The following is a 27,452-nucleotide window of genomic DNA, read 5'->3' as shown; positions in this document are numbered from 1 at the left end:
TGAATTGGAAAATAAAAAAGTGGCCAGAAAAGGAAACGTGTTTATTTCTCTTATTATACAAGGACAGGAATAAGCCAAATGTTAACCAGTGATTGTCAACTGTCTCTTCAGGTCCCCAAAGTCCTTGTGAGCGGACAGATTTGCGTATGGCCATTGTAGCAGATCACCTGGGACTCAGCTGGACCGGTGAGGAACTTGTGGCGTGGTTCCGATCAGATTCTTCAGATCAGATACTTCTGTACCAAATATTTATGTGCTGCTTCTTAAAGGCTCAATTTGTGTGTCTCGTCACAGAGCTGGCTCGGGAGATGAACTTCACAGTAGATGAGATCAACCACATTAGATTGGAGAACCCAAACTCGCTGACAGCACAAAGCTTTATGCTATTAAAGAAATGGGTCGGCCGAGAAGGGAAAAACGCCACAAGTAAGACTCTATGTATTAATATCTTAAAAGATTTACCTCCTATTAATTTGGATCATGTTGACTGAAATTGGTTTGTATGTCATTTCAGCCGATGCCTTGACGGCCGTGCTGACCAAAGTCAACCGGATGGATATTGTGACTTTACTGGAGGGCCCAATTTTTGACTATGGTAACATTTCTGGCACGAGATGCTTTGCCGATGATCATGCGGTTTTCCGGGATCAGGCTGATGGTAAAGTTTAGCTCTGATTAGCTGACCTATTACCTCTTCCTGCTACCATGTTGTTGTGTTTTTTGTTTTTGCTTGGCCCACTTTGCATGAATCATGTCTATAGTGCCAATATTTAATTCTGTCCATGTCTAGAGCTGTTGAAACAACTTTGGACAACTGGCTCCGACTGTTCTCCAGAAACATTTTAATAACACGTGTCTGCTATCAGGACTGTTTTTTGACTAAATCAAGATTGGCTACATGGCTACAGTGTGCCAGTTGTCATGAATGACCAATCTTGACAGGAGTATCCTGTTTGAAGTGCATGCGTTAAGATAGTACAAAAATATTTTCCCCATGGTTTAGCTAAAGGTGGATTATGTGACTGTGTTATTCAGTTTAGTTCTCCTCGGGGCCCCTCCAGTTCCTCTGAGCCTTCCTTGGATAGATGAGCGCTTCTCTTCCCATTCCTCCTGCCTCCCATCACTTCCCCCTCAGCAGCACCCACTGCTGATAACAGCACAAAAAAGCTCTTAATGCTTTAAGAGCCACCACTCTGCCAAAGTCACCCTGTTTATTCATTTTCCTGTTTTGTGTTTAACATCAACACTGACATTCATTTTTTATTCTCTCCTGTTTTATTTTTTTGTCTCAATCCACGCCCGCCCCTCAGTGTGTGTGATTATTCCTTTGATTCCGAGCAGTCCCGCTTTCATCCTGCACGCGGAGCAATCCATCCCGTCCCCTCCCCTCACACCTCGACCCTTGACCCCACGACGCTCTCCTAGTTACGAGTTCTCCATTGCACTCAAAGACTTGGCACCCCCTTCACGAGTGGAAAAATACTTCAGCTTTGTTCCCCCGCCTCTTAGATGCCTCAACCCTGCTGATCCTCGCCGATCCCCTTCTTTCCCTTTCTCACCGCATCCACCCTCCCCGATCCCACTCATCACCTCACCGGCGCCTTCATTTGTACCATCCTCTCCCCCAACCTCCCCTGCTCCAACAGAATCAGCAGTCGATGAATTATCCCAAAGCACCTCCGAGCTCACCTGCGGTGCACCTCGCGTCTCTGGACTTTCGAGCACACCTGCTCTCCTCAACCTTGCACCCTCTCTACCGGATCATGCGTCACCTTCCATTGTCCGCTCGCCAAGTGATTCGGCCGTTTCCACTTGCCCTGTCTCCCCTCTCTTCTTGCCCGCTGTGTCCCCCTGTGGGTCTCGCTGCACAAGCCCAAATCCCCCATCCCCGCCTCTCCGCTCCCACTCTCCTTGCCCTGCATGCCCTTGCACTTGTCCACCTTCCCCTCGCACCCGCATTGACCCTACCTCATTGGAAATATTTATGTAGCATTATATTAGTGGTTCTCAAACAAGGGTACCCCCAGAACTCCGTGAGCAGTTTTCATATAACTCTATCTTGGGAATTATAAATTAATGCTCGTAAGAATGACTTTTTATCCCGACAAAATCTACGTAGAGATAACAAGTTTTTTCATGAGAATTGTCAAAATTGTTTTAATTCCTGTGGCAATTAGGGTTATTTTTAATTTGCGTTAGAATTATGACGGGGTTGTCCACTGTAAGGGACCAAAATGTTTGAGAAGCCCAGCTTCATATTTCACCTCTCATCTTTGACATGTGAGCATGTAGCATCTTTCATGGATTCAGTCGGTTTACTTTATGTATATACACTCCAACTTAGTTCACACATTATGTTGCGTAAGTCTGTTGTGCGGGTACCTCTCTCCCACTTGAGCCTCAGTGCCATTATCTTTGCTGTGGGATGGATGGATGCATTTTGCTATGTTTTGAGTTCTTAGCATGCTTTGGTGTACATTCATCATCATGTCACCCACAGATTATCAGAGCATTCTAGCCGAGTTGCATTCCCCCACCGTCCTGCACTCCGACCCACATTTCCTGGTGCCCGAACTTCCCATCACACCCGACCCTTCCCCTGTGCACCACCAGCATCACCATTACCCGCAACCCGACTCCCTTTGGCCGGCAGACTCCCAGCCTCAGCCCCCACACTGGCGCCCAGAGATCAAAGCTGGAAGCCCACCTGAGAGTCCCCTTAGACCGTGTCAGCTTGCCCTGTCCCTTTCAGCTTTTGACCTCCCTGATCCCATTCCGTCCAAGGTGCGAAAGCCCCACATCGCCCTGAATGACCAGCTGCTTTTGAGCGAGGAGGAGGACAGATCTTATCGAGAAATGGAGCCAAGCCGCAAGCCCAAGTCACGTGCTGTCCCGGCAATGTGCGAGTTAGACGTCAGCATGGCCTACTCCACATCGTCCTCTTCAGTCTCGTCTGCATCGTCTGCAACTCCTTCAACACCTGACAGAGCACAAATGGAAAATGAAGATGTGGTCCAAGTGGACATGTGTATTGAAGGGCTTGAGAAGGAAGTCTCAAAAGAAAAGGTCGATGAGACAATTGCGGCAGTGGGAAAGGTATTTGTGCAAAGGTGGGTGGAGGAGGATTTGATTAAAAACGTGGAGAAAAAATGTGAGATAGTGATAAAAGATAGGTGTCAGCTGGAGGTGAGGAAGAATATTTTCACAGGACAAAAGGGAGAAACAGAAATGAAAATTAATGTGCTGGGAGGTGGATTTGGGGGAGATGAAATAGAGGCTGAGACTTACAAAGAGGGTGTTAATGAAACAACCGAGAAGAGTGAAGAACTGGTCCACCGTGAGGAGAGAACAAAAGTTGCTGAACAAGTACTGCGAGGTAAAGACAGAGGCACTTGCCAACCAAGTGACTTGACTGTTCACGAATGGGCTGAAGCCCTTTGGGAACATCAGCCCACTGAGGAGGAGGAGGATGGCGGAGAAAATCAAGAGATCTCGGATCTCAAGGCAGTAGCGAAGACTGAAGAAGGCTCAGAGGAGACGGAGGAGGACCAGGAGACGACTGCTGAGGCAGCCAGAGATCTGAAGCTTCTCAATCGCGCCGAACCGCCAGAAAAAGATGTGTGCTCGCTTTCAGGTTGGCAGAGTGACTCATCTAGTGTCAATGCGGAGCCACCGACACCGGGACGCAGCTCGGATCTGCTGGACAGGAGGGAAAGGTGCGAGTTGTCCCGTTGTTGAAATTCGTGAAACTCAAAAAACATCCGTCCTAATTGTCCGTCTTTCAGCAGCCACGAGAACTCCAGCGATTCCGTCACTTCCTCGTCCAGAGGCGAATCAGGGAGGTCCCGGCAGAATGGCGATAACTCCAAAACCTCACCTCAGGGCGGCTCATCCGAGTCGATGAATGGCAGAAAAGAAGAGGGAACGCTGGTGTCCGAGAAGAAGGTCCAGGTAATTGTGACTAACTGATTAGAAGAAAGGTTTCTCGGACGCGAGGTTCGGCCTCAATTTACACTGCCGGTCCCGACTGCCCAACCACTATTTGAAGGCTGGATCGAAGCCTCCTGTGACTTGTGACACTTGAACCAGGCAGTGTGAATCCAACTGTTTCCCTGTTCATCCAAGATCTCAAAAATATGTACTTGGTCTTTGAGCAGATCCGCCCATGGAAGAAAAATGTACAAGTTCCATAGTTGCATCAACATTTGGCTACCTAACCACCTTCTTTCTCTCTTCCTGGCTTTGTTCTCTTTTGAATTTGTGTCCTGATGTTTGAAATATGCCTTCTCCAGCAGCGGGTTAGTGTAGATTCCGGTTCCGAGGAAGAACATACCGTAACCACCAGAATCTTCCGACGCAGGCTCATTTTAAAGGTACCCTGCGAGCCTAGCAAAATGGCTCGGGTCGGCTTGAGTCTGGAGTGTTTTTTTTTCTGGGTGCTTCAAGTGGCTGCCTCGTTGGGTGCGAGTGGATTCAATAGTATAGGAAAGCTTCTTTGCATTCCCAAGCCTGTCCTGGCATCTTGCTTCATCTGGATGCAGTGAGTGTCATTTCTGATGGTGTGAAGCCTCTCGCGCATGGCGTCAGGATCATGCTGAGTTTGCTGTCAGAACTTTGCAAAGGGACTTTCTAGTTTGTTAGGTTGCAGTGCTCAATCTTTCCTCTTGGTGTGCTGGTGGTTTTTGTTTGCCATGTTTCAATGTCTTCTTTGATGGCGCTAATGACCAAACATTCGCAGGGCGAGGAAGCGAAAAACATATCAGGCGAGTCTGTGACCGAGGAACACTACTTGGACCAAGATGGTAACTTCATCAGTAGAAAAGTAACGCATCCTTTCACATTCTTGATCCGTTCAGCTACATGGAGAGAAGCGCTTTGTGAAACCATCGGTTCTTTTTTTTTCTTGGTTGACACACCGAGCAGGTCATCAGGAAGGTCATCCGCCGGCTCTCTAGCTCCTCGACAGACAACCACAGGAACCTTCAGAAAAGTCCCATCCTACCGGAGGACGGGCTTGAGGTTGGCAGAGAAACCCGTCTTGGGTGCAAAATGCTGGTGGCATGCAGATCTTTTGGGTTGAACATGAGATGCTTCGTTCAATGCATTTGAAGTTGTGCACCGCCGTCAACCAAAAGCGCAATATCCAGCTGATTCCTATCCCGCTTACTTTTCTTAATCCAGGCCCGGTTTTGGTGTGAAACTATAGACTACTAACATTTGCTGGTTTCAGATTGCAGTGCTTGGCTTGAAGTCACCTGTGACGCAGTTTAATGATGAAAAAATACCTTGCTAACTTTCTTTCGGTGTGTCCTTGCAGAAAGACGGAGCGTCGAGGAATAGCAGACGGATGGACGACAAGAGGCCCGGAGATAAAAAGTTTCACTCCTAGGGGACGGATGGTTGTCCTTGCTACCAGGTACAGTTGCTCTATGTCTGATTATTTGAGTCATAGGGAATTTATTCGAGGTGAGCCATTTGTTCACGCGGTTGACATGTTTGGTTATTAAGGTTATTTCGAACGAGTCGTTTGTTCAAGCGGTGGACACAAGCCGCGATTAACCGAGACTGCATCGATTAGAGTGGAGGCAAATATTTGAGGAATTACAGTGTAAGCATGCCCCCCGCCATGGCACCGCGTCCTCGCCCACATATTTGCTCTTATCTGTGCAAAAGGCTTAGCCATGTCTGAGCATTTTTTTAGGGGAGGGGGCAAGCAGCGTTTTGTTTGCAATGGTCATGGGTGACAAAGCGCTGATGTGCAATGTTGAACGGCGTCACCTGCGCCTCTGTCTTTGTCTACCAAATCCCTGACTCAGAGCAGTGTGTCATTTTCCAAAAAGAGTTGTTAGCCCGGCAGCCTCACTGTTAAGCCCCACTGCTGTTCGGCCATATGCTACTCCCAGTCAAGAAAAGCAGCACACCCACTGAGCATCGGGTGCTACCATGATTTTAGCTGGGGGATTGAAACCAGGCAGCTGAATTTGTCACTTTTGTTGATTTCCTAAAAGCTTTAACTGCATGTCCTGTTTTGTGTACACAGCCATCCAGGATCATAGTCCACAAGCCTGGGAACAGGACATACCTGAGGGCTGAGGTGTTCCAGTTTGAGGATTTGAGTCCAAGAGTCCTGCCAGCATCCGCTTCCACCGACAGGACTTCACATGGCAAGAATGCCCCTCTTGACCCTACAACGCATGAGCATGAACAAATTCCTCCAACTTCCCGTCAATCAAAGGGCCCGAGAGTGGGGGATGAACACTCGGTCCGCGGGACCGGCTGTCGAGGATTCCGCCTCCTGTTAGGACTTTTGGGGGAAGGCCTCTCAGGGGGGAGGGGGGGCTCCTTCGCTCACATCCACACACACACACGTAGGTGCAACCGTTGACCAAAGACGGCACAATCGGAAATATGAAGACACAACACAGCACGACTGCGATCTAATGGAACACGTCAGCCAATCTTCAACATGTTCAGCACTGGCCTTATAGTTTTTCTTCTTGAACCCGCTCTTGTCAGGATGTTTTGGGACATATTTTCTTCCTTTTTTTAAAAAAAAAAAAATACATTTTTCTGTATATATAGTCAGAATGTGTACAATTCTTAATAAGCTTCTGCTAGGGTGGAGTTTGGTCACATTGGGGTGTGGGGGTCTTTTCAAGTGCTTTGGTAATCCACTGAAGCAGTTTCACTTTCAGAAGTTGTGAGTGTAACAGGTTCTTGTAAAAAACGAATAAAAAAAAAAAAAAAAAAATAGAAGATCTACTAGATCGGGTATAACGTTTGTACGCAAACTGGTTTGATTTTAACGTGAGGACGTTTCCAGAAAATTAGTGTTGGGTCATTCCCAAAGTGGGGATCTAATCCCGCAGCCTTTCAAGAGTATTTTCAAGCATGCCGGTCACATTATTTTAAGTACAATTTTTACAAGTTTGCAAAAGCACCGTATTAAGAAAAAAAGGCCCTTTTATCTGTGTGTACACGTATAGCCCGAATGTTTGTCACTGGTTTTATATTTGAAAATGGACAAGCATAGAATTCAGGAATTTTTTTGGGGAATGGTGAAAAATGTGTGTGAGTGTGTGTGTAAAACTGGAGGGGCATCTCGAGAGCGTACTAACTACAAATGTAAGCGCTAGTAGGCTGGCTCGCTGTACAACACTGTAACTGTGTATCGTGCGTTATTGGCTAGAAAGAGTCTCCGTGCACTGTTTCCACCGTGTCGTCTCACAAATGCTGTGTGGTGTCAAATGACTAAAAAGGGTCATTTATTTTTCCATTATTCATCTTTTTACGGTGACGGGTTGAGACTTGATTTGAAATCCACTCGCAAGTAAAGATTATTTTGGCATCTGGATGGTCAACAGAAGCAGTTTAAGCATCAAATAAATGTTAACGCCGTGTGGTTTTAGGCAGGTTTAATGCAGTGTCCTTTAGAATCATTTTCATCACTCGTGTGTTGGTTTTCATTAGGTCAACGTGCTCAGTATCGGTATGCTGATGCCAACGCTGTGGACATTAAAACTATGTGACTTTCTTTTGTGGGGGGGTGAGAGGTACACATCTCCTTGCTCCCCTAAAAATCTATCAGGGGCTCGATGATCCTTTGATACGGTTGAACTATCGATTTTGTTTCATATGTGTTTTCACCCGAGCGGACTTTTTGATGTACAATTCTTACTAACAGAGTGAAGCCATTGAAATGTAATAATAATTCTAGCACTTTGGTGATTCGAGGTCTTTTAGAGGCGATATAGAACGGCGCAAATGTTTCAGATGTCTTTCAAGAAAGGAACAAAACAGACTCAAAAATCGACCTTGAAAGGATAAAAAAAATAAAATGCATTGGTTTTGCAATACACTTTCTGTTGTCTGTGTCCTTGCGTGATGCAAAATTCACAAAATGACTTCTTGAAAATATTTTCGTGGGTCCATCGGGGATGTTGCAAACATTAACTTAGATCAGATTGACAGAAACTTGGAGAACTTGGGAACGAACTGGAAGAAGCAATTGAGCGCCTTGATGTGCGGTGCCATGAAAATATATTTTTCCAGCTCAAAAATCCACGTTTAGTGAAGAAAGCATTTACGAGAGACTGCGGTCGAATGGGAATATACAGTTGCTCGCGTGCTTTGTCTTTATGACGTGCTAAAAAGTTGAGCGGTTTAACGGAGTCGCCGCGCTGCGGAAGACTTCCACACTGGAGCGCTGTCCCCATAGGGCAGAGTTGCGTGGACGCTCCGCGCGTCTTCTTCTGCGTCGAATCTGAGCTCTCTGCTTCTCCTCCCTCCTCCTCAGCACAGTCGCCATGGCGGACAGCGCGAGCGAGAGCGACACCGACGGCGCGGGCAGCAGCTCGGCCACCCCGATGTCGACTTGCGCCTCCAACTCGGGAAAGCCGAGCATCGTGATCTCCCAGTTTCGCCTGGAGGAGCTCACCAACCGACTGGCCTCACTGCAGCAGGAAAACAAAGTTCTGAAAATCGAGCTAGAGACGTTCAAACTCAAGTGCAAAGCGCTGCAGGAGGAGAATCGGGACCTGCGCAAAGCTAGCGTCACTATTGTGAGTAGCTTTAGCCACTTAGCTCGCAGGCTAACAAACATGATCGATATGATGCCGTTTGTCATGCAACTAGCCGTAGATGCTGTAGTTTAATCGTATCTTAAGTGCACAATTTCCACGAGTATTGCATGTCATGTGTGTGATCTATTGCCCAACACGCCCATCTGCCTCTCGTGTTATGTTAGCGATTTGGCTATGATGCTATGCTAAAATAGCGTGCGTGCTAACGTCTCCGTTGGGGTTGGCTGACCAACCAGCGGTTAGCCAGACAGCTAGTTTGGCTTTGTTTTGTTCCTTTAATACCCTCCTCCCTCCCCACCCCTGGCTAATCTTTGCTAACCTCAGCGTCCAAAGTCGCGTTGACACCTCACGGAGTCATTTATTAAATCGGCGTGAGCTGCTTGAAGAGAGGGGGGGCGGGGGGGTCTTGAGTCCCAAATGGGCGACACACACGCCAAGCGTACCGAAAAAACGTCGAGACACAGCTGCAGCATCGAGTCAAGTGTATTCAGCACTAGCCCTGACGAGGTGTGTAACTGATGCCTTATCGAGATGGGAAGTATGTAGGCCAAACTTGGCAGAGCAAAGCCAGGACGAGGCTCGTGTGTCTCCCCCGGTCGAGGTGAGCCTCGTCCTGGGTGTCTCCTCCTCTTGACCCCGGCACTGAGTCATTCCACATTCCAGCTCGTATGAACGCATTGCCGAGATGATTAATTTGTGTGTTCTGCCTCCTGTTTCAACCCCCCTTTTGAGGCTCCTATTACTGCAATAACCCAGGAGCCATTAGGGGAAATTCTGTTTCCGTTTTTGATGCCAGTGGAAAAACAACAGTGAATCACCAGCTTGCCATTAAAACCTTTTGGCCGCCGTTCAGTTATACAACTCCACCCTGTTAGAGCAAATGTCTTGGGCTGGATTGGCACGATTCAAGAGACTGCAGCACGGCAGTGAATGAGTGGCGAACAAGTCCGGCTCACCGGTCTGAGCTTAATTCAAATTGGCTTCTGACCATCGTGAGGACTTTGCGACTTCCAAAGCAATGCACATTATGATTATTGAACACTCTAAAGTGTCATTGACCTTCACGAAACCAGTTGCGAAGCTTTTGTGAAGAATTCAAACTCTCTAATGTTTATGACTGCCCATGTTCTCACTTTAAACCCCAAAGAATGATCAAACATTTCAGACTCATGGTACAACATAAATCTTAGCATGTAGAGTTCTCACGCTGCAGCATAAGGTTTTCCTTTGTTTGAGAATATCCTGCAGGCTTACCTTCTCCTGGAGCGTCATTACCTTGTTTTGGCTCTTTGACTGTTTGCCAAAAAACGTTAAGAAGCCTGCGGCTTCTTAGAGCAACACGAATAAAGCACAAAAATATTTGGTTAGGTGTGACAGGGTGTAGTTTTCAGCTAATAATTTTAGATCTCTCCTTTAGAAAAAAATTATGGGAAAGATTCACAAGAGTGCAAGTATCGAGTACTGATATACCCCAAAGTAGTTGACTTAGACCTTTCATTGCAATGCCTTTGTGAACCTCCCTTTCTTTGATGCACTTGTCCCGCAGCAAGCGCGAGCGGAGCAGGAGGAGGAGTTCATCAGCAACACCTTGTTCAAGAAGATCCAAGCCCTCCAGAAGGAGAAGGAGACCCTGGCTGTCAACTATGAGAAGGAGGAAGAATTTCTCACCAACGAGCTCTCCAGGAAGCTCATGCAAGTGAGTGGTGTGGCTGATGGAACATTTGCACAATGCTCCTTCGATGCCAAAGTCGTGCAGAGTTGTACTAAACATCAAAGGTTACTTACTCTCTACAGGATAAAAAAAAAAAGGCTCAGAAAGTAGACTGCCAGTGTTTTGGTTCTCCCTTTTATTGTACAGTCCTTGACTTCTAGTTATGCTTCTATGACAGTTGGGTGGTAAATTCAAGTTTGTCTCAGTAGACTTCCCAAATTTTGTTTGTTTTAGTTTAGCTCAAAATAAAAGTGAAGAAATTGCAGCTCAAATGATGTTTGTTTTTCCGTCACATGACAGTTGTCTTCAATTGCTGCCGACATTGGGCTTTTTGCCAGACCCTGGCAGCGGCCATCTCGTGCTCAACTGGATATGCCGTGCCATCCTCGGACTCACCTTGAGATGTGATCGCATACTGAATCGCAGTGTTGGTGGGGGGTTGGGGGGGTCACCATTGATTTGAATGATGTGAGCGCTGTAATTGATACATATGATCTGCGTGTAGTTGGGATCAGATTTTCCCTCCCGTTTGGAAGAAGCTCGAATGCCGTCCAAAGCTATTTGCCTCGTGCCCTCTCAGTGCTGGTCGTTCCCCATCAATTAGTTAGTTAGTTTTCCTTGTAATGATGAGTCGTCATTGCTTATATAATTGCTCCTTCTTGTTTGTCTGCGTTATCTGCCAAATGGGGTCACCATGGTCACCACATCTGTCATTCTTCACAATGGACTCCATCGTGTTTTGCTAACGTCGTCATTGTTTACACTCTGGTCTTCAAATAGTTGATGAGTGACTCATCGTCCGTCGCCTGTTTGTGCTTCTCTCTTCACACTTTCCCTTCATTTCTTCTCCCTCTCATCTTAGCTCCAGCACGAGAAGGCTGAACTGGAGCAGCACCTGGAGCAGGAGCAGGAGTTCCAGGTCAACAAGCTCATGAAGAAGATCAAGAAGATGGAGAACGAGACCATCTCCAAGCAGCTGACTTTAGAGCAGGTTAGAACCCCCCCCCCATGCAAGATGCCATATGACTCTGTCTGCACGATCCTTGTGCAATAATCTTGCACATTTCCCAAAAATGAAAGTCGATGTTACGAGAAAAGCACAGCGCTCGTGTTACCAAATTGTTTTCAAGATAAATGTTTTTGTAAGAAATGGAACATTGAGGAAGTGAGTAAAATTATCTTAGAAAAAGAAAAACTCCACCCAAACTCGTTCAAACAACTCCAGCCAAACAAATCAACTAGTCGGTAAAGGTTTTCAAGCGTTGATCATGAAGTGTTCATTTTTTGGCCCGTCGTGTCCTCAAGCAAGCACGCGGCCGAGCTTATCTGCGCCAAGACCTTGAATGTGCTGTACACATTCTCTAAATGTTTTTCTTGTTCCCGTCACTCCTCCAGTTGAGGCGGGAAAAGATCGACCTCGAGAACACATTAGAGCAGGAACAAGAAGCTCTCGTCAACAGACTGTGGAAGCGGATGGACAAGCTGGAGGCAGAGAAAAGGTACTCGCTGCTCACTCCAAGCGACAAGCGTCTTCAGTCACAACCTTGCTTTTCATTCGCCAGGATCTTACAGGAGAAGTTGGACCAGCCGGTGTCGGCCCCTCCATCCCCGCGGGACGTCTCCATGGAGATCGACTCCCCGGAGAACATGATGCGGCATATCCGCTTCCTGAAAAACGAGGTGGAGAGGCTTAAGAAAAGCCTGCGCACTACCGAGTTGCAACGTAAGCGGCCATTCCATAATCGAGTTGCAAACGTTCGTGGGGGCTGTGTTTAATGAACACAGCTCAAATAATTGATATGATATGCCAAAATAACCAGCCCTTGAGTATTGTCCTAATTCCTCCAATTTCTAAATTGTAATTGGTCCATAGTCACTTCCCAATTCTATTTGTTGCTTTGCCTTTTTGTCTTATTAATGAAAAGTTAATTAGGCTGAACCTGTAAGCCTCTCCCATGATGCTTCTGTTTTTTCCGTTTCGGCCACTAGGGGGAGTGCCTAACTCAATCCTAAATCGAGGCAAGCCTGAGATGGCAAGACAGGCGTTTAGTTTGCTTTAAGATGCAGTAATGTGGCATCGGGCCGTCAACAATGTGGTTCGTCCCTGCCCAGACACAGAGAAGCGGGCGCAGTACATTGAGGAGGAGCGGCACATGAGGGAAGAGAACATCCGGCTGCAGCGTAAGCTCCAGCGGGAGATGGAGCGTCGCGAGGCGCTGTGCCGACAGTTGTCGGAGAGCGAGTCCAGCCTGGAGATGGACGACGAGCGGTACGAGACACTTTTGATCGCAAGATAACAGTTGCATGAAAATGATGATACTAGCAGGTACCGTTCTGATAATTTCAGAGGATGCCCCCCCCCACATCACAAGGACATGTGCAACGCTATTACAACATGCCCCCAGTTTCACACTAAAATTCCCAACAAATTACGCATTTATCCCCGTGTTGCGCTTTTCATCACAAATTCAAAGCATTCCAACTTGAAGGCTCACATTCTACATTTCAGCATTCTCATACCATCTCTACAAAAGTAATGCGTGATATCAATTTTTATTTTTTTTTTTTAATTCACGTAATATCCAAGACATGCAACATGATACAACAAACAGTATTACACAGTCGGATGTGTGAAAGGTCACCCCAAGCAAGCTATTTAAAGCTTTTAATAGGGGGCCCGGTTTTCCATAAGTATCAGTTATTGGCCAGATATCCTTACATTATGGACAACATACAGATATATAATAGACAATAAACACACAATAAGGCACAACAAGCAGTAGACACCCAATAAATCTGCAACAAGTAATAGATAGTCTCTGTATTCAGGTTACACTGGCTTTGATGTGAAGTGCAATTGCAACACCTGATAGCAAAAAAACCAACACATCAGCAGATTGTTAACCAAGTGGCGTTCATCCAACCTGAGTGTGTTGGGATTACTTTGTAGCCAAACTGTTGCGTTACGTAACATAATGCCCCTAATAAAACTGGATGATGTGACCTGAGCACAGATAACATCGCGTTAGCTGTCAACAAACTTTTTTTTTTTTTTTAAATAATGGTTTTTGACTCTCTTCTTCAGGTACTTCAACGAGATGTCGGCGCAGGGCCTACGAGCCAGGACGGTGTCCAGCCCCATCCCGTACACACCCTCCCCCAGCTCCAGCCGCCCCATATCCCCTGGTAAGATGACAATAAGTAACTTGTCAGAAAAAGAAAGAAAGACAACGGGCATAAATGGACTTTATTATAAGCAATGAAAAGAATCCTGGCAGCACCATATTAAAATCTAGATCGTAAAGTTACCTTATATAAGAGCCGTTTTTATGATTCTTGTCATTTGCTCGTGTCGACCTTGACCTGCAGGTAGTGTTTGACCTCATCTTTGCACCGGAAATACCGAAATATAAATGTTTTATTTCTGGGCAATCAGGCTTGATTAAGCCCGGCTAACATGCACACGCGTCATCCTGTTGAGCAACTTTGTCTTCCCGCTACCGCAGGTCTCTCGTATGGTGGCCACACGGTCGGCTTCACCCCGCCGGCCACTCTGTCCAGAGCCGCCATCTCCCACTACAACACCCCCGCCCTGCACGTCCACGGAAGCTCCTCCCACTCTGTAGCGGTGAGACGGGCAGCCCACACGCACGCGCCGATATTCTGCTTCAGGTGTCATTGTCGTTGTGTTCTTTTCCATGCAGAGGCCCTCGCCGAGGAGAAGCGCCAGCCCAGACAAATTCAAACGTCCGACCCCCCCGCCGTCCCCCAACACGCACTCAGGGGCCCTGCAGCCTCAGCCCCCGCCTCCCCCGCCGGCCCAGCCCATGGTCCAGTCCATGTCCTCCCCGGCGGCCATGTCGCAGCACGCCGCCGCCTCTGCGCAGCCACCTCCCTCCCAGCCTTAGCGCCGCACGCACGCGCACACATGTCTCCGCCTCGGGGCGCGCAAGGGCGCCTGCCGGATGCCACGACGCCAAAACTGCAGCAGCTTCCGTCATTAGCGAGCTCTGGAAGAAGCGCTCAGAAGCAGCTTACAAAGTTTTTAAAGAGGAGAGAAGCGACGCGGCCGCGATGCCAAGCGGCCAAAACACACGCGGCGGCATTTTCCTAATTGCTCTTCAAACGGAACAGAAGCACGGAAATATAATCGCTTTTGGGACACGTCGGCCAATTATCCGTTCCGCCCTCCTGTCGTGTACACGTTTTGTTTTTTCCTTTGCTTTGTTTGGAACTTGAGCTGGTTGCAATTGTTGTTGTGGCGCTTTTCAGATAGCACAAACAGCACAGGCTTTTTTTGTTGTCGTTTTGCGATAGATGGATGTTTGCCTCAGCAGATGGATGTATGGCCCTCTCTGTGGATGTGATCGATTGTTTTCTCGCCTTATCTTGTGGCACTCGATTGCAGTAGTATGTGCCCCCCCACCTCACCATCACTGCCCACACTACCCCTTCAGCCATTTGTCAGTTTCATCCGTTCACTCACGTTGTGTGAGAAGACCGCCAAAGAGGTCTTTATCATTGCGTATTCAACATGAAGCTCGCACCACCGTTCATTTTTGTTCCTGAATGCTCGTTCAAGTCGATGTGGAAGGGGGGGGGCGGCGGTCCTCCCTGGGGGTGCACACTGGTACATAAACCACAGATAAATGTCGCCTTGAAGGTGTTAAATAACAATGTAGTCTGAGGTGTTAGTCATGTACTCTTTGCTCTTCTCTCTCTGGTGTATTTCTCAATGCTTTATCATCATCAGATAATGGCAAAAAAAATTTAAGAAACAAATCACACATTGTGCTCTTTACACTAAATATACATACTGCTAAAACATTCTCAATGAATGGTACTGTCAAACTAAATTTCTATGTATGATTAAAATCTCTTGAGATGAAAGCTATTGTTTTTCCATTTGTGAGACGCAACTTTTTCTTGTCGATATGGTCGTGGAGATGTCGAGCAAATGGACCTCACTGGCAGTGAACATAAGTAACCCGCTGGAGAGAATCTGATTTGATATTTGTGCCGTCTTCAGTTTTGCTCTTTCCAAGAAACTTTGGTTTCAACTCCCCCGAAGGTACCTTTGTTTTTGTTATCAACCCTCTACTCGTCTTACCATGATGTGCACCAGCAACCTTTGTGGCGGGGTCTGCTCCTCCAGGCCCCCCGTCGGCTGCTGCGAAACATCCTCAAGGTGACTGTTTGCCTTCAGTAACACACACACCGATCCCACCATCTTATCTTTCTGTTTTTCTTCTCAAGCGTGTGATCTGTGTTCTCTTCCAGTGACTGTTGCCGTGGAGGGGCTACCTGTTCTGACGCCCCCTTTGGGTGAGAACAGCAAGCTACAGCGGCTCGTGTGTCACGACCAGGAGAGATGGTCAAGATCATGTAATAGCTGCAGGAGAGAGATGACGTATGTGCACTAGAGTTTAGTTGAGCTTGCATCAAATACAAGTGGAACAATACTTTTTTTGTGCATCAAGATGTTTCAAATTAAACAATTAGCCGACTTCACGAGTTTCGAAATGTATTTTGGTTCAAGTGTTAGGACATATCAAACTAACAACTATTTGGTTTGTCACTCCCCTAATATTCCCCAAAAGTTACAACTGCTTTTGAATTGCCAAAATGTTAGCGAAATATGCTCATGAAATCCTTCCTTCAAAATGACGGTACGTCCATTCACCCCCGCCACCCTCCAAATAAAATTTTTAACTGTTCTGTGGTCCAAGTTTTTTTTTTTTTTGGTAGTCATGACACTTTTTCACAACCTTCGTGAGGTCACAAATCGTGGGAGAGTCGCAGGGGTACTCGGCCTGATGAAAGCCAACAAAGCCTCACGGTGTGTGTGTGGTGAAGATAAAATTCCTCAGCATCTTTGCCACTTCCACGGCGGTGCTTTGCTCCATTTTCCAGAAAAGAATTAGGCCTTGTAATCCCCCTTCCGCCAGTAAATTACAGGAGCAATAAGAGAGGCATTGCTCACGCTGGCATTAAAGCGAATTGTTGCCTTCGACCAGTTCCAACCAGATGGGGAGGGGAGGGCCAGGCGTGATGTGTGGGAACCTGAGGAAGCGCTTAAAGCAGTAGAAGCGCCCGTCAATCATCAGCAACACATAAAAGGTGTAGTACCCGTCAATCATCAGCAAAACTAAAAGGTGTATTCTTATTCCTAACAATAAATAGCTGTTAGCTGTTATTACAGGATCTGAAGTTTCTGGTGATCTAACAAAAAATGTTATAACGTTTAAGTCACCATCCTGGTAGCTGTTATTACAGGATCTAAAGCTCCTGGTGATGTAACAAAAAATATTATAACATTTAAATCATAATCCCATACAAGTCAAGTATGAAGATGGAATCTCCTCTCATCAACAGGCTTCTGTCAAGATCATAAAGATGATAAGATGTTTTATATTCATGCTGGCCTTTGGAAATTGGCCTATATTTGTCAGCTCATGAGCTCCTTTACAACTTCCCAGTTTGTGCAACTTCATGACCCCGGATATCACCCCCCATCCAATTTCTTGTTTACTAATATTTTTTTAAGCGTCTATCAGGTAAAATAATATTCAATTATTTATAAAAGGTGTGTCGCGTCGCTTTTTTTTTTTTCTTCAGGTCGTAAAAAGGCATCCGCGTGCGAACGGATAGCCGCACTCCTGCTGGCCGGCGGGAACAGCTTCCAACCGGTTTGCTCACTAGCCACAAAGCGGCCAGGAAACAAGAAGAAGAAGGCGGAGGCGCAGTGCGCTGATGCTCGGCGACTAGTCGACACCTCCTCTCACCCAAATAAAAAAAAAAAAAATCTGCCCTCTCTACTAAAACGCACTCAGGAGGCTCTCCATCCTACATGGAAAGTTGCCGTGGAGGAGTGCGCATCACCGCCGCAAGCACCGGCTGCTGTTGATCCGAGGTGAGCGCATACCGCATTTTTATAAGCAACAAGGGGGAAATTGTTTACATGAACTCGTTGCTATTCGTTTCTGACGGCTCCACTACGTTCATATTGCGTGTGCTTTAACTAATTGTGACGTACGACAGAAAGGCTGCACTGTTGGCATTGCGTTGTAAACAAAGCGCGCCCGCTGCCGCTGCTGTTGATGCTGCAGTGATTTGATGCACTTGCTCACAAACGAACAGGCTGCGATGAAAGGTAGAGAAACGCTTTTTAAATGAACTTCATGAAAGAAGGGCAGAATGAAGGAAGCAAGGAAGGATGTGTGAAAGGACAGAAGATGACAGAAGAAAGGAAGGATGGTGTGACTCCAAGCTTCTTACTCGAGCCTAGAGGTCTAAATTGAAAACCTTAACCCTTGCTAAAAACACCAATAAAACCCTCTTTACAAGCCTTACTTTCAAAATCTTAAAACCCCTCGAAAGTGTCATGTTTTTTAGCGGTTATTTTGGCCCACACGCAGAACACACTCAGGAGACCAAGGAACTCTATAAATGTTTATTGAGGTGGGTAGGAAATAGCCGAGCTGAGGGTCCGGGACAGGAGCGACAGAGCTGGTCGTCCGAAGGTGGAGTGAGCGAAGTGCTGCCAGGGACGGGTGGAATCTGTCGGGAGGTCAGCAACGGATCCAGGAGCTGGAAGACAGCAATAGATCTTCTTAGATGTCTCGATAAGAAAGCGGCGGAGGACGAACGAGCATACCGGAGTGCCGGGGTACACGGCGAAAGCCAGCAGGGTGGATGAAAGCGTGAACACAAGGGCGTGGAGGTAACCAACAATGGCAAACACTCAGGTGAGGAGTGGCTGGCTTGATCGGCAACATCTGTGGATCCTCAGCCACCCTGCTGACAGACGCCACCTTAGACAAGAGGAGAAGGCTCCCAGACCCTGACAGAAAGCCTCATTTAGAAACCTTAACCGAATCATTCAAAACCATAACTTGAAACTCTAACCCTCTTTTTGTCTTGAATCCCTAATTTGAAACCCTAATCCGGTTTAATGTTGAACTTCAAATTCCCTGCCATGACTGTAACTGAAAAGGCTTGCAATGAACTTGCTACAGATGAGAATTTGTGTGTGACAGTTTTCTGGAACGCTTTAAAGAATGTTGGAATTTTGAAAGAGGAATATACACATGAAGCTGTGTTTAGTAAATGTAATCAAATAAAAATGTTGGCCAGTCACTGCAGCAGACCTCCGTCCTCACTCTTAACTTTCCTCTACTCCAAGGTGTGGTTTGAAGCACAAAAGCGCACTGACTTTGTCCTAAGGAACACAATTCGTTGGCAGCCTCAGAATGTGTACTTTGCAAAAGATGCTGACTAATTGATTCCCCCCCCCCCATCCACCCACACAGGAAGCCCTTCCTCACTTGGTGGGCAGCAGCAACATGGCTTCCAGAGCGCTGGATGGCGGCTGGGGATGGGCCATTGTGGTGGCCTCCTTTCTAGCCCAGCTGCTAGCCTACGGCTCCCCGCAGTCAGTGGGCGTCCTCTACCCTGAGTGGCTGCACACCTTCCAAGAGGGCAAAGGCATGACGGCCTGGGTGGGCTCCCTGGTGGCCGGAGTGGGCCTCATTGCTAGTGAGTGGCCTTCTTTGGAATGTGTCAGCACCTCCATAACAAAAATATAATTTCCCCTGCTTCTCTTTGCAGGTCCCGTGTGCAGCGCTTGTGTGGATAACTTTGGCGCTCGCCCCGTCACCATCTTCAGCGGCGTCATGGTCGCCGGCGGCCTGATGCTCAGTGCCTTCGCGCCCAATGTCCAGTTCCTCATTTTCTCTTACGGCATTGTCGTCGGTAAGCGGCCGGGAATGCCTTTAATGTCAAGGAGGTTGCATGAGCGGCTTAATCTTTTTTTTTTTCCCACAAGTCGGATAATCATTTGAAGTGGCCACGATTACGTAAGACGGGAGCTGATTACAGCTAATAAATGAGAATCATGATAAAAGACAGCAAGCATTTCTTTGACATGAGAACTGAATAATAATTGTCGGGTTCCTGCGTGACCTTTTATTACCCCAACCGGCCACCTGTTCTGGCACATGTAATGGAGCGTGTATAACATGGCCCAGAGTGGTCGCCATGCATATTTCAAGACAGTCATTTCTTGATAGCACGTGTAGCGTATTTATATCTGTTTTTTTTTGTGTCAGCCATGTCATGTGTTTTTCCTACTCATCGAGTCCTGTCATGTCCCACCCTGCCTTCTTGTGTCCCCCTCACGTAGGTCTTGGCTGCGGTCTCGTCTACGCGGCCACCTTGACAATCACCTGTCAGTATTTTGACAAGAGACGCGGGCTTGCCCTCGGCGTGGTCACCACAGGTAACGCTACCGCCGCCACCTGCTGCTCTGAATTCAACTTCTCTCTACTTTACTGCTTGCATGTTTGCATGTATGCGCCGCTGTTTAGCAACCGTGTAAAGCTTCGCGGGAGTGCAGCACTTGAAGTCTTCTGGGAAGTTTTGGGAAGGATGTGCCAAAAGTGCGCAAGTTTAGCTGGCACTGCCCCACTGCAGTGCTGATTTTTGAACGCTTTGCAAAAATGCTAATTTGGTACAGGCTGGAAGAAAATGATTTCTTCTCATCCCTTCTAAGACTGCAGTCAACGTTTTCCCGATGAGTTTCCTTTAGACTAGTGTTCATTAGTTATCTCATCAGTCACTTTGTACAAGCCAAAACGTGGATGGCCTCCAAAGGGGGCCGTGCCTAAAGCTTCAAAATAGCAGATAATTGGTGGACGAGTGACGCCACCTGAGCGCTGTTCGCTTCCTGTATAAAGTCCACATCCACACCCAGCAAACTCAGGATGTTATTGAAGCTGCAGCGCTATCACATTTTTACGCTTGCTATTCATTATTCAGCGTTACACAATCGATCGCTTCCTCCCTCATTCCCAAAACAAGCTTGTGAGGTTAAACTTCAATGTAGGGTTGGGTGAATAGAGATACCAGGTATTAGCACCAAGCCTTATTTCACAGGATACCGGGTCTGGTAAGAAAATATCAGCCAGGGAGGAATTTTATGAATCAAAAGTGCTAGTGATATCAGTTGTTGGTATCGGTGACGATTCAAGAACTGAATACTCGTACAGGATGACTAGCGAACAGGATAGGCTCCAGCTTGGCCTGAAGAAGGTGGATGACTGAATATCCAACGAACTCACAGTCAATATCTCGACGGTGTCTCCATTCCAGGCACCAGCGTGGGAGCCTTCATCTACGCCACGGCTCAGAACGAGCTCATCGTGCTGTACGGCCTAGACGGCTGCCTCCTGATCATCGGCGCGCTGGCGCTAAACCTCATGGCCTGCGCCGGCTTCATGAGGCCCCTCAACATGCCAGGCTACTACCTCAAACAGAGGGCGGCCCTGGAACGCAACACGGAGCAGCAGCTCTTCGAAAAGCCCCAGCCGGACGACCTGAAGACGGTGCCGGGTTCAACGGCGTGTGCTCAGGACAAAAGCCTGATGGCGAAGGAGCTTCTCATCACCACCGACGGCATTCGGGTAGAGACAAAGAGGAGCGGCTTCCTGGCTCGGCTGGGCATCATGAGAGTCATCAAGAAGAAGAGGCAGGCCTACTCCAAGTACATGAGCTCCATGCATGAGCTCCTGCAGAAGCAAGCCATGGTGGCCTTCTGCATCGGCGTCTTCCTGTTCAGCCTGGGAGCGTTCCCTCCCGTGCTCTTGATTGAGGACGTTGCGCAGAGCCAGGGACTCATTGAAGAAGTCAGCGTCATTCCTCTGGTGTCCATCGGAGCCATCGCAACATGCGTGGGCAAACTGGTGCTGGGTGTCCTGGTGGACATCAGGTGGATCAACAGCATCTACCTGTACGCCTTCACCATGTTTGCGGGAGGCGTGGCGCTCTTGCTCATCCCTGTCACTAAAAGCTACTTGGGACTGCAGATCCTCTCCGCCATCCTGGGCTTCTTCTCTGGAAACTGGTCCATCACTTCGTACATCACCACAAAGATTGTCGGCTTGGACAGACTCACACAAGCCCACGGGATTGTCATGTTCTTCGGTGGATTTGGAATCATGCTGGGACCACCTGTTGTTGGTAAGTAGGAAGCAGAGTGAGAACTCCCCAAGAACTGGATCCAGATTGGCTGAATTTTCCGGGAACCCCCCTCACTGTTTGCCTTTCATCCCCTCTCAGGCTGGTTCTTCGACTGGACGCAGTCTTACGACCTGGCGTTCTACTTCAGCGGGAGCTGCGTGTTGCTGGGAGCGCTGGTTCTCTTCCTGCTCACACTGCCTTGCCGGAACAGGAAGGCCACGTCCGACAAGGACCGAGCGGACGTCCAGTTCACCAGCAACTGCGACAAAGTGGCCTCTGTCGCGTGAATGACGGCACGTTGGGGAAACGCGCCAGCACTTGCTCAGCACCTTCGAGCACAAGCACGGTTTGCCCTGTTTTCTGCTGCCAGGTTTGCGCGCACCAAAATACTTTGCAGAGCCAATCCAGGCCTTTCCTCCCAAAACCATGCCTGCATTTCTCAGGCTCATGCCAAACTCACAAAGGGTACTGTGGGCGGCCATCTTTATTTTTTAGCCTCACTGATCTAGGCAGACAGCTAGAAATGCACAAACAACCTTCAAGAATTAAGGAGACTGTTTTTTGTTCATTTGTTCTTAAGCAACAAGATGTTTTTGTATGTACACCCGAATTCCAAAAGCATCAATGATAGACAATGCCTATTGACACGAAATGCCTATTTGAACAATGCGCAGGCCTTGCTTTGTTCTTAATCAAGTTTTTTACTTTTCAAAACTGTTTATCACAACATGAGCTACAATTGCACAATCCACCAAGATCCAATACAAGAGCTGGTCCAAAAAGATAATAACGCTCAGTATTTTAACAATATTTACGTATCAATGTTGTGTTTCAACTTTCTTTTACTGCCCTGGGGTGTACAGGTGTGCCTGATCCGTTTTTAGGATCAAGTAAAACCTGATGTTTTTCATGATTTTGTCTGTTTGTGGCATAATTATGTTGACCTGCCGGGCTGGTCCTTTTTCACGCGGTTTTTGTATGTTGTGTGTGTTAGTGTCTGTGCATGCACACATGTGAAGGTTTATGCGTTGTTTGATGCGCTTTTATGCTAACCTAGTTAAGTCCTATGTAGCACTGACTTTAATATGCACCTGGCTGTAGAGCTGTATGTAAGTCGACATGTATTAAGTTAGAACTGTGTACGTCATGCAATCACACGTAGACTTTGAGAATCATTGAATGTTCAAGACACCGCTGAAAATAGTTATTTTTGGGGGCGCATTTTGTGTCTGTTCAAGTTGCAGACATGATGCAACTGACACTGATTTTGCATAAAGACAGTTATGCTTGTTTTCTAACAGTTATATCTACGTATTTTATTTGTTATTTTGTATGCATTGAGCCAATAAAATGTTTTCAATACTTTGTATGCACTTCTTTTATGCAGTGTAGGCTATGGATGGATACTCGTCCGCCAAAATAGCAATTTGATTCTTGTACACACATTTATAATGGATTAATGGTAAACATGTCTTATCTCACAGTTGACAGATTGCAGTTTGGTTTTCATGAGGTTTTTCCAGGTACTCCAGCATCCTTCCCTCTCAGCCCCAAAACAGACATGTTAAGTTTAATGTAGACTAAATTCACAGAACTGTTGATATTTTGTTTACCTAATTATTTATGCACATAGGTCAAATTATTAGTGCAGATTTGTGCACGGTTTGGTTTATTTACATGTTATATGATGGCTGCTGACAGACGATGTGAGCGCGGCCAATGACGTCAGATACACGGAAGTAGATGACCACAAAAAATGTGTTGTTTAAAGAAAACGCCTGGCATGACGTGATTTTAAAATATGTACATCGACACAATGCTCTTACGTGTAAATGAATTGACTAAACCCATTGGTAGGTCATTATTTACGTTTCTTCTTAAACCCGGAAGTTGTAAGCATTCAAAAGGACGCACAAGCAGTTCCGTCACGCCTCCAGCCGTCCCCTAATACTAAGAAATACTGCACACCCAGTATTGTATTTGATTTACTTTAAAAGCAACCGCAATCAATTGTATTAGTTATTCAAGCTCTAAAATATAAATGACTTGAGAAAACAAGCGCGCGGAGCGATCGCTACGTCACGTCAATATGTTGCATTATTTTCCTCCGCCAGTCTTTTTGTTTGTACAGCCAAAGTTGGCCTCATTAGTTAGTCCCTAATCCAAATTTAATGGCTGTCGTGAATTATAATTAGTTGAGGTACGCATTCAAAGTGTAATAGAAAAGCCAGCAGTTGTCTTACATCAGGCAACCCTTTCTGAGACCAAATGGAAAACAAATGGAAGGAATGACATAAATACCGACAAGGTCAAGTGCTTGACTTGCCCGCCCATCTCGCTGTAACATGGGAGGGAAACTTTCATTATTCTCTGTAAGTAAATTCTTAGATCATTTATCAATTGTCAAGTGTTGGCAAATAAATGTTGGGAAAACCTCATCAAATACAAAATCTGTTGTTGCAATGCATCACTCTTCTTTCAGCATGAGAGGTCTTCGTCAGTAAGGATGCGGTTTAGTATTAATTTCAACCGAGATGGATCTGCTCCTGTCTGCCGAGTCCCAAAATCTGGAGTGGCGCCTAAGTGTGTGTTTGGCGTTTCCTTACAGACACTAAGACAAAATGGGAAAACAGTCAACGGCATACCGCTTGTCTTACGAGATATGGTAGAGTTCTTGGAGAAAAATGGTAACTGATACACGCACCCTCTGACAAATTGTCTTATTCTGTCTTGTAACTTCATTTGCTTTTGTAATCAGCGATGGACTATGAGGATCTTTTTCGCGGGGGCTGCTCAGTGGTGAAGATCCACCAATTGAGGCGACGGTTGGATTATGGCGAGAAAGTCAAACTGGAGCTGGAACACGTGAACACCGTGGCTTCGCTCCTCAAGCTCTTCTTTCAACAGCTGCCCGACCCAGTCGTCCCAGAGTACCAACGCAGACTTCTCGTCCAGACCTTCAGCGGTACAATATGTCTTCTAGGTTGATGAAAATAAAAAAGTGTTTGGAATATTGACAGAGAGATTCTCCCTTCCCATTAGCAAAAATTGAATTTTGCCCATTTCTCCAATGCCCATCCTGAGATTGTAAGACTTAAAAGTACATTTTTGTCCTTTTTCATGTTCTCCCCTTAGGCACTACGGACGAATACGAGTTGACCCTGTCCTTGAAAAAACACCTTTGCCGCATCCCAGATGACAACCTCATCGTCTTGTTGTACATCGCCAACTTCCTTTCCAGAGTGGCGGCTTGCAGCGAGTTGAACCGCATGACGGTGGACAGTCTGGCCACCATTTTTGGACCTTGCATCTTTCAGTGAGTTGTTACGGGCCCGTGTAACGCTTCCACACTTGTGATGTGTGTGTGCTGATTCCACTTTGCATGAGTTTGAACATGATTCATTTTGCACACAGCCACACCATCTCAGTTGTTTAGTTTCACCTTCCCTCCTGAAATTATTGATTTATAGCTCAAAAACTTGGCATTCCAATAGGGGTGTGTAAACGTTTTTCTATCCACTGCACATACTATTAACTAAACGTCGCCGTTGAGATCCTGATCGTCGCCTTGAGTCATATGAATTCACGTATTGGTAATGTTAAAGCAATTACGGCCAAATAGCAGCTTCTCAGCCACTTTTATGCTTGGCTGGCTTGTTGCCATGGTGACTCCCTCATAACCTCATTAAACGGTTTATAATATTGGCGGCGACAGTAAAAGGAGTAAAATCCCAGCAGCAAAAATCTGACATTTAGGATGTCTGCCTCACAGTTGTGATCTTAAAGCTGGATAATGTAGGCTTGAAGTGGCTAGTTGAATGTTTATTTAAGCTTTGTCTAAACCAGTTGGCCAGTTAAGAACCGTTTCTCAATCTCTGAAAGTCTCCCAACTCACTTTGCACATGCACAACAGGATGCCAAGGCTGCTATTATGCTAGCATGAAGAGTAAAGTATTGCCAAAAGCTCACATCAACTATTCGTCGACATATTTTTTATAATGTTAATGACCTAATTATTACTCGACTCAGGAAATGTTTAAATAAATAAATAAATAAATAAATAAATAAATAAATAAATAAATAAATAAATAAATAAATAAAAAGGCACGTTGCACTTATAGTGCTGCATATCTCAAGGCACCACTGTCCAATCCAATGACGCGTCTATACATGATCCCTTCTCTCCACTAGATGGCAGTGTTTCACAAAGTCTTTTCCATTCGCAGCGTTCCCGCCGGTCCTAAGATGCTGGAGGAGCACAACGTGTGCAACACTGTGTTGGTCCATCTCCTCAGGAAGCATAAAATCATCCCACTGCCCACCGGCATGTCACGCCCACCTTCCCCGTCATTCTCCAACCCCTTCTGAGTGACCTTTGAACTTCTCACCGATGTTGGAAAACGCTATCGAAGCAAAAGCTCAACAATGTGATCTTCTGATCCAGCCATAAATGGCGTCGAGTGATTTGTTTAAATGGTAGCGCCGGTGTCGCCTTCTTGCAGCTCTCTTGGGAGTCAACAACTTGCGTGTATTGTTTACTTGGGCTTCTGGCTTTAATTGAAGGCGGCGAGTGAGCCGCTCTGCCTCCAGGAAGTCGCTCATTGACTACGAAGTGCTCATCATGTGTGCACTTTCCTCACTAATGGAAGCCGCCCTCATGTCATCTGTACGCTTGACTGCCAACCGTGTAGAAGGAAAAGTATTTTGTTGGCGAAACGAACATTTTCTTCCAATGCACGCCGGGTCATGTTGATTTTCTTCACCTTTAAATTGTCAAAAACCAAACATGGACAAACAGTCCCACTTTTTTTTATCTTTTCAGCGTGATGAGCAAGTGGTTAGCTCATCTGCCTCACAGTTTTAAGGTTCTGATGTAGGAATTCATTTACACCTTCTGAGTCATGATGGATTTTATAATCCTATGCTGCAGTCAACCATTTTTTGTCTGTATTTATGTTCTCATACTTGCTCATATAAACACTGATGGTGATCTTGAAAGCACCTTCAATTGTAAATTTGATTTTTGATCTAGACCAGTGTTTCCCAACCTTTTTTCATTCATAGCACACCTTTTCATTGGAAAAAATCTCGAGGCACACCACTAACAAAAATCTGTTAAGTGTTACACCAGCTTCTATATTAAAATCAGTTAGATTACAACAAAAGATGTAAAGTTCTATTCCTATATATGTATGGAGAGTCGAATAATTGAATAAAAATAAATACTAAATATTCTTTAAATTGTATTTCTTTTGTAAATGAAAGTGACAGTTTTTGAAAAAAGGTTTTAGACAGTGTAAGGAATAAACTTTTGAAAGTGATTGTGATCAAAATCCAAAATAATCAATATGGCTTTGTTTACTGTTTTAGACTAGCTCTATACAATATTGCGACATTAAGAACAAAGTCACTTTTAAAGACGCTCTGCTGAGCTGACAGCGGCTGAGTGGCTATCACAGTCGAGGTGTCTCGACTTGACTGTGTATTTTACGTTGGTGAAAAATGAACAATCCAGGTTCTCCCGTTGAACTACATGCTCTGATTTCCATCGGCCCAAAAATGCACCACAGCCGTCATAGTGTCACTGTTAGTAAAAGCACACAGCAACTAGTGATGTGCATTCCAGAACAGAACTGAATCTGTAGAATCAGTTCATTCAAAAGATTCGTTCAAACGAATCGTCCCCCCCACACATACACACACACGCACACACTGAACGGGAAGTTGCGTCACTGACTCGTCTCGTCTTGGATCGGAAATTACGTCACTGGCTAGTAAAGTCCCTCCTCCATCTATCGCACTGCTGATTAGTCGTTCGCGAAGATTCACGAGTGAGTGACAGACAGCATTGCTGCTATACCAGCCAACACACGTTATGCCGACATTGATGTCTTAATTTTGTATTTGTTGGGTTATAGTTGATGGTGTTATTATTCCGAATGTGTTTGAATAAAAGGTTGATTAAAAAAAACGTTATGCCAACATTTGTTATTTTGGGGTACACCAACTCATATAACGTAAAACACACACACACACACCTATATATATATATATATATATATATATATATATATATATATATATATATATATTGTCAATTAAAGTATATATAGTTAACCAAATGTCTGATTTTTATGTTT

The 27,452-nt window shown here is 46.0% G+C and overlaps 4 protein-coding genes and 1 long non-coding RNA gene across 55 annotated transcripts in view; 4 read left to right on the top strand and 1 right to left on the bottom strand.

The window, feature by feature from the left end:
• Positions 1-7,858, top strand: part of LOC125978903 (ankyrin-3) — a 69,066-nt gene extending 61,208 nt beyond the window's left edge. For 37 of the 48 annotated variants that reach the window (XM_049736771.2, XM_049736770.2, XM_049736772.2 and 34 more), the window contains 10 exons: positions 112-186; positions 295-426; positions 515-658; positions 2,501-3,716; positions 3,786-3,951; positions 4,293-4,373; positions 4,739-4,822; positions 4,924-5,019; positions 5,318-5,416; positions 6,041-7,858. In XM_049736771.2, the coding sequence (XP_049592728.1) occupies positions 112-186; positions 295-426; positions 515-658; positions 2,501-3,716; positions 3,786-3,951; positions 4,293-4,373; positions 4,739-4,822; positions 4,924-5,019; positions 5,318-5,389 (2,066 nt within the window). In that variant the 3' untranslated portion in view covers positions 5,390-5,416; positions 6,041-7,858. Of the gene's footprint in view, positions 1-111; positions 187-294; positions 427-514; positions 659-1,310; positions 3,717-3,785; positions 3,952-4,292; positions 4,374-4,738; positions 4,823-4,923; positions 5,020-5,317; positions 5,417-6,040 lie in introns of those variants that run through there. The other 11 variants (XM_049736764.2, XM_049736817.2, XM_049736809.2 and 8 more) reach the window with 10 other exon arrangements.
• Positions 7,859-8,236: 378 nt separating this feature from the next.
• LOC125978909 (coiled-coil domain-containing protein 6) lies at positions 8,237-15,183 on the top strand. The gene is made up of 9 exons (XM_049736825.2): positions 8,237-8,561; positions 10,129-10,278; positions 11,156-11,284; positions 11,689-11,792; positions 11,856-12,016; positions 12,406-12,562; positions 13,379-13,479; positions 13,800-13,921; positions 13,998-15,183. Exons 1-9 carry the CDS (start codon positions 8,307-8,309, stop codon positions 14,199-14,201), a joined length of 1,383 nt encoding a protein of 460 aa, XP_049592782.1. The 5' UTR covers positions 8,237-8,306; the 3' UTR covers positions 14,202-15,183.
• Positions 15,184-16,113: 930 nt separating this feature from the next.
• On the top strand, positions 16,114-22,677 carry LOC125978906 (monocarboxylate transporter 9). 3 transcript variants are annotated; one of them, XM_049736820.2, is made up of 7 exons: positions 16,114-16,413; positions 16,912-17,206; positions 18,606-18,831; positions 18,904-19,047; positions 19,478-19,573; positions 20,446-21,312; positions 21,412-22,677. In XM_049736820.2, the coding sequence occupies exons 3-7, from the start codon at positions 18,639-18,641 to the stop codon at positions 21,597-21,599; spliced, it is 1,488 nt and encodes a 495-aa protein (XP_049592777.1). In that variant the 5' UTR covers positions 16,114-16,413; positions 16,912-17,206; positions 18,606-18,638; the 3' UTR covers positions 21,600-22,677. The 3 variants fall into 3 exon arrangements, with proteins under 3 accessions (XP_049592777.1, XP_049592778.1, XP_049592775.1); XM_049736821.2 differs by lacking the exons at positions 16,114-16,413; positions 16,912-17,206 and adding an exon at positions 17,257-17,446; XM_049736818.2 differs by lacking the exons at positions 16,114-16,413; positions 16,912-17,206 and adding an exon at positions 17,257-17,550.
• LOC125978912 (uncharacterized) lies at positions 17,726-18,610 on the bottom strand. Its single transcript, XR_007485156.1, has 2 exons — positions 17,951-18,610; positions 17,726-17,883 (listed from the first exon to the last, which is right to left on the bottom strand). It is a non-coding gene; the product is annotated as an uncharacterized lncRNA (long non-coding RNA).
• A 141-nt stretch (positions 22,678-22,818) lies between the features above and the next one.
• LOC125978910 (protein FAM13A-like) lies at positions 22,819-26,553 on the top strand. Of its 2 annotated transcripts, XM_049736827.1 has the most exons (5): positions 22,819-23,684; positions 23,921-23,999; positions 24,071-24,277; positions 24,448-24,628; positions 25,539-26,553. In XM_049736827.1, exons 1-5 carry the CDS (start codon positions 23,658-23,660, stop codon positions 25,678-25,680), a joined length of 636 nt encoding a protein of 211 aa, XP_049592784.1. In that variant the 5' UTR covers positions 22,819-23,657; the 3' UTR covers positions 25,681-26,553. The 2 variants fall into 2 exon arrangements, with proteins under 2 accessions (XP_049592784.1, XP_049592783.1); XM_049736826.1 differs by having other exon boundaries at positions 22,819-23,999.
• The last annotated feature ends 899 nt before the right edge of the window (positions 26,554-27,452 follow it).

The sequence above is a fragment of the Syngnathus scovelli genome, chromosome 12 (genome assembly GCF_024217435.2).
Source record: "Syngnathus scovelli strain Florida chromosome 12, RoL_Ssco_1.2, whole genome shotgun sequence".
NCBI lineage: Eukaryota > Metazoa > Chordata > Actinopteri > Syngnathiformes > Syngnathidae > Syngnathus > Syngnathus scovelli.
The sequence above is the reverse complement of the archived record's forward strand: the minus strand, read 5'-3'. Positions and strand labels throughout refer to the sequence as shown.